Raw genomic sequence first — 6,159 nt, forward strand, 5'->3', positions numbered from 1 at the left:
AATTTCCAATTTTATATCATTATGTGTTCTAATAAATATCTTAATTTCATATTAAATTAAATGAAAAGGAATCTAAAAGGTTTGTTGAATTCACGGAATGCTCTTTTATCACATAACAATGTTCGCTCGGATAGTGTTTGCTTCTTCTATTTTTGGCATTTTTTTAATACATTTTTTTTAATTGCATCAGCTGCTAATAGGATTAAATGGGATTTTGGGCTCATAATTTATTTTTAATTGTTTTCCATAAGGGTTTCGAAGGTGTTCCAGTGTTAAATTAGTGTTTAATTTGACAATATAGGTTTTAATTTTGCTAGTTGCTATTGAGTTTTGAAGGATTAATTTAAAAAAAAAAAAAATTTAGGTTATTGTGTGTCAGCACCTTTTCTAAAAAAAAATTGCCTTATGATTTTTTACAATTTCTTTTTGGTCCCTTTACCTTTTGAGTTATGTGTTTTAATTTAAAATTTTATTTTTTTTACATATCACTTAATGGGTTAGAGAAAAGAGAAAGAGAATCACCAAAAAATAATAAAAGAAAAAGAAAATATTTGGTTTTGCCACTTTCTAGCAAAGAAAAAGGTACCTTTTGGTGTTAGTCTTCTTAATAGGATTTTAATGATTGTGTTTTTCATGTAAATACGCTAGAAAAATAGAAAAATAGATTACGGTTGTTTAGTTTTTTTATCAATTCAATTGATTTTTACTTTGTGATTGATTTTAAAATGTTTTATAAGTGAGAATGAGTTTATCAAGATTTTTAGAGTATTTTTAAATAAAAAAAGTAAAAAAATATTTTTTTGTTTGACCTTAATTTTCCAAACTCCACCCTTCAAGGCAATATATTGTTTAATATTTTTTTAAAAGAGGAGGGACATGTCATTCACCTATCTTCAAAAAAAAAAAACTAAAAGAAAAGGAAAATCAATCTAGATACCCCACTTTTGGGTTACTTGTAAGGTGTGTGGGTCAAGTAAGTTAGGCATACCAATGCTTAGTCTCTTTTATTTTTTATTTGTTTTTGTCTTTTTTATAAATTTTAATTAAAACTATTCTTTTTTATGTATTTTTTAGTTTATATTATTTATTTAGTTAAGTTTTAACTAATACCTTCCCTCTTCTTGTTTAAAATGTTAGTTGTTCAATCAAACCAAAAAAAAATTTTAGAAGACAAAGTTATTAAATTCAATAAGAGATACAAATGAGTTTGACTCAAATCTATCCAACGTTATCATTATTTTGATTTTTTTATAGAAAAAATATTAAATTAATATCATTTTAATTTTTTTATAGAAACAATAAACTAGATTTTGGGCTAGTTGGTTCAATCAATCAAACTACACTTAAAAACTTAAGTTCTCCTAGGATTTTGCTGTGTTAACATTTATATAAAAAAATAAAATAATGACACTTGGAGTTTTTTTTATTGATCATTTATTATTGAACCATGAAAATTGACAAATCATATTTAGCAGCGGAATCAAAAAATAAAATTAAGAAGAGTCAAAATAATTGTATTATTTTTATATTGTTATGATATATCTGTATTAATGTTATCAAAATGTTATTATTTTAATTAAAACTTTATTTTTTGATCATGATAAAATGTTGTATAAAAAATAAATATTTTGACAAAAAATTATTGGAAAAAATTGAGCAAGTTAATAAGATATATATATTTTTTAATTAGACATATATCTTTTTTTATCTTTATGTGAAGTCCAATATTTTTTTATTTCCCATGTTTGCACTAGTTGTTTTTTATTTTTTTTAAATGAATGACATAAAATAAAAAATTATTTTTGTAGAGGTAACTAATATTAATAATAAGGTGTTGAAAAAAACTGACAAGCAAAGAAAATTATAAAAAAATAAAATAAAAAACTAAAAAGCTAATTTAAAAACAAACAAAATCACTCGTTTAATTTAGTTTAGTTTTGGTTTCACAGAGATAAAATCCATTCAACCAGTTAACTAAATTTAACTAAACTCGAAGAAAAGTTTTCCATCTTTATTTTTGTTTCAACAGCCATCCCTTGCCCTCTTTCTTTTTCTCTCATGTGATTTGCCTAATTATTTTATGTAATTTCTTCTCATTAGCTGGTCTTGCTGCTCTTAAATTTGATATTGGAGGTTGCATCTCAAGATTTGGTATATAACGAGAACCATTTTATGTTTTGGGCTTGTTTAAAAGTATAATATAAATTGTTTTTTTATAGAATTTTTTTATTTTAAAATATATCAAAATAATAATCTTTTTTATTTTTTAAAATTTATTTTTAATATTATCACATCAAAACAATTTAAAAATATATAAAAATTAATTTAAATTAATTTTTATTATTATTAAAACTCCGGCGCCATGTATAGACGTTCTTACATGAATGGTGGCCTCCTGTTGGGCTCCTATTTAGGTACATCAAAGATCGTTCGCACCGGTAGAAGATTTTATCTAGTTCTATTTTTTTTTAAAAAAAAATAGTCTGCATGCTCTTAGAGCCACTCAATTTTATTTTTAAATAGTCTGCATGCTCTTAGAGCCACTCAAAAGCAAGAAACCATCATTTCGATTGAAGTGTTAGTACGTGTCTTGATGGCTTGATTCCAGTATGCAAGGCCCTTGAAAATTTTATTACCCTTTTGTTTTAATAAAAAAACAAGTTTAGGATCTCGAGGTAATAAACCATTCGAAATCTTGCATTTATTGGTTTTGTTGTCTTGATTTTCTGTTTTGGATTTCGGATGTTTCTGGGATTTTTCTTACCGTGAAAGTGTTTTTATTTCTTCAAATGTTGTATGAAATTGGAACTTTCAAGTTATCTGTATTGTTTGTTTTCTTGTTAGTATTGTCTCCCTCTGTATCTATCAAGTCATCTTCTTTTTCTGTTGGTGTAACTTTACCATGTTTATCGGTTTTCAAAGCAAAAAAATCTATCCAAAATCAAGTTAAATCAATTTAATTTAAACTGATTTTTATTTTTATTTGGGTTAAATTTTTTTAAAATAACAACTCCCAATTGAGTTTTTTTTTTATCAAAATCAAATAATAAATCATATTAGAGAATAATATAAATTATATTCTGAGATCTCACTTGACAACTTAAATTTTTGGGTTGAGATGATTCATTAATATGGTATTAAAGTCTTAATAACCAAGTGATTTTAAGTTTGAATTTTTACATTCCTATTTATTTGATAAAAATTAAATACAAGATAAATATGTTAGAGAATAATATAAATTATATTTTAATATCTCAGTTTAAATTTTTATATTAAGATGGTTCTTTGACAAATATCTCTAATTAATAAAAAAAATTATACTAAAAGTTATTTTATTTTAATAAAACTTAAGTTATTGTTCTTTTTATATGTAAAACTTTATCACCATTGTAAATAAATAAATAAAACTTTGAAGGCTCCTTTTAGAACTAGATCATGTGTGTTTTGATCTACGGCTCTCAAAATAGTGTTATGATAATGTTGATATTTATTGTAGCATGAAAACCTTAGTCAATTTTATTAAATATACACTTCAATTTTTTAATTCATAATCATATTTTTTATTCTACTTAAAAACACATGATAACATGCAAAAACGAAGCACTGCCAGCTAACTGGTACAAGCTAGTTACTTTCTGAGAGTGAAACCTTTACAGAGGACGGACTCTGATGTCTACAGAAAAGGGCAACAGGAGTAACGGGGTCTGCTTTCTGCCAAGTGGCTTTCCTGCAAGTTGAATTTGCAAAGCAATTTCCAATACTTATAGGAGTAAGATATCCCTAGCAGCTTCAATTTGATTACGTTATAGAAAAATAGCTGCGTTATCCACTCGTAAAACACAGAAGCTCGGAATTCTAGACAAAAACTTGTACATGCCAAAACATTCATTTGATGAAGAGCCCAGATAGAAAAACTAGACAGATTGACGTTAGTTGCTCTATGAAACAGGGAAATGTAGAACCTGGCCGTGACCTTCACGGTTTCTCCTCTTTGCAAAAGGGTGCCTAAACAGCGAACAAAGGAAAAACAGAAGAAGCTAGAGATCTCTGGGTATCAGATGAATGGGCAGACTTGGGGATTATTGAAGACCTCGTCCTCTTATAGACACCGAGGGAGATAGGGCAAAAGGTAGATTATTGGCGCAGTTATTCCCTTTGGAAATCAAGCAAACTTTGTAACGAGTGGGAGAAAGAGCTTCAAATTGCAAGCTTTACTAATCCTGTATGAATTGGCTACTGGCTAAAACAACAATGAAGTTTTATCACCTTAGCCTAATCCTGCACAGTAAAATGCAAAGATAACAGGGGTTGAACAATTCCAGATGGAGTCTGACGCCTACAAAAAAAGGGCCACCGGAGTAACCGGATCTTGTTCCTGCTCATTGGCTTTACAAGTTGGAAGTTACTAAGCAATTTCCAGTACTTCATGCCGTAAGGATAAATAAGATATCTCTAAGAGATTAAAGTTACATTATAGAGAAATGGTCGCATGATTTATTCATAAAAAGTTCCAAAATAAAACTCCACATTCTAAAACAGGAACTTATACATGACAAAGACGGGTCCAGAAGGAAGAACAAGACATTGACACCACTTACACTATGAAACAGCCAAATATCAAACCAGACCACTGACCATACGGCTCATTGTTACAACTAGCTAGCTCATTTCAATGCATACTCCGAAGGATTCCATGGAGGTAGCCACCAGTCATTATGAATGACACAAGAGACACCACACCAGCAGGAAAAATCTTCCTGGACTTCAAAAAACGGGAGCCCATCACTCCCATAAGTGCAGCAGATATACCTGAAAATATGGAGATGTCAAAGCTATTAAAGCTATAAAATAAGGTTACAACTTAATGGCAAGATGGCGCTTCCCTTACAAGCTAATCACTTTCTACAGCTATCCACATTAATGCAGCCCACTTGTAATCAAGATTCAAATGCCATTTATGGAGACTCAAATTCAGGAACTCCCAGTCATAATCACCATAATGCTAGAATGTTTAACATGAATTGATCACTCACGAGTCAATTCATCAAGGCCGAGATGCAAGATTCAGATGGTATGATAGAAAGCAGAATCACAATGACTTCAATATTCTCATCAGAAATCAAATTTCTTAACACTGCTGAGGAGAGAATCTTAAATACTCCATTGACAACAATAAAAAGATTTTTTTGAGAAAAAAAACATACAAACACCAGGCACTAGCCAGGTGCTGTCCTTTAACGCACAAATGTAACTAAAATCATAGCAGACTTTAAACCATCCTTTTGACAGCAAAAACAATAACCACAATCACTTACCAAGCCCTATTGATGATGCATAAACCGGATTCGCAGGAAGCTGTGTATAAACATAATACAGAACCGAGGCAGAAATTCCTCCTGCCAACAGCGATTTCTGGCTACCACTCTTCATATATCCCATAGCACCACCGACTGTTACAATAATCAATCACTCCACAATCAGATAAAAATCACCACCCAGCTAAAACCAGCGCAGTTACAACTCAGCTAGAACCAGATTATCCATCAATATAGTTTACTACACATTTATTCAATTCCTACAAAACTAAAAAACAGAATAAAACTTTTCTTGAAACTGAAAAAAGAAGAAGATATTTACTTCCAACAAGAGCAGCATAGCCAAGAGTCAATTTTTGAGACATGGACAAAGCCATTTTCTTTTCACTTCCACTCTCGTCTGGCGATCCTCCTTCTCCTTCGTTTTTACCACCACCACCACCACCACCACCTCCGCCTCCGCCTCCGCCGCTTATATCTTTATAACCGTCGCTGCCTCCTCCTCCGGTGTCTAATTCGATCTCGATTCCTTCAGTTGACAGGTCGACGTTATCAGTTATGATAGTACTGGAGGGAGACGAGGTGGCTTTAGAATAAGAAGAGACGACTTTAGCAGCGAAAATGGAAGTGTGCAGCTTAGGATTGGGGGAAGAAAAGAGTGAGGTTGAGGGTTGGTGAAGGCGGAGCAGGGATACTGATGGAGGTGCGAGTGTATGGAATCCAAATTTGGAAGGTTGGAAGAGAAGGGAAGACTGGGATGCCGCAACTACACCACCGCCGCCTAAAAACGCAATTTCGGCCATTTGGATCGATTTCACTTGCTTTAGTTCGGTTTGGTCCCTTT

At 31.0% G+C, this 6,159-nt stretch overlaps 1 protein-coding gene across 1 annotated transcript; it reads right to left on the reverse strand.

Moving 5' to 3' along the window:
- Positions 1 to 4,451: 4,451 nt before the first annotated feature.
- LOC105122086 (dachshund homolog 1-like) lies at positions 4,452 to 6,159 on the reverse strand. The gene is made up of 3 exons (XM_011020994.1): positions 5,638 to 6,159; positions 5,316 to 5,450; positions 4,452 to 4,809 (listed from the first exon to the last, which is right to left on the reverse strand). Exons 1-3 carry the CDS (start codon positions 6,116 to 6,118, stop codon positions 4,670 to 4,672), a joined length of 756 nt encoding a protein of 251 aa, XP_011019296.1. The 5' UTR covers positions 6,119 to 6,159; the 3' UTR covers positions 4,452 to 4,669.

This window comes from Populus euphratica, unplaced genomic scaffold, assembly GCF_000495115.2.
Source record: "Populus euphratica unplaced genomic scaffold, PopEup_1.0 scaffold19.1, whole genome shotgun sequence".
In the NCBI taxonomy this organism is placed as follows: Eukaryota; Viridiplantae; Streptophyta; class Magnoliopsida; order Malpighiales; family Salicaceae; genus Populus; species Populus euphratica.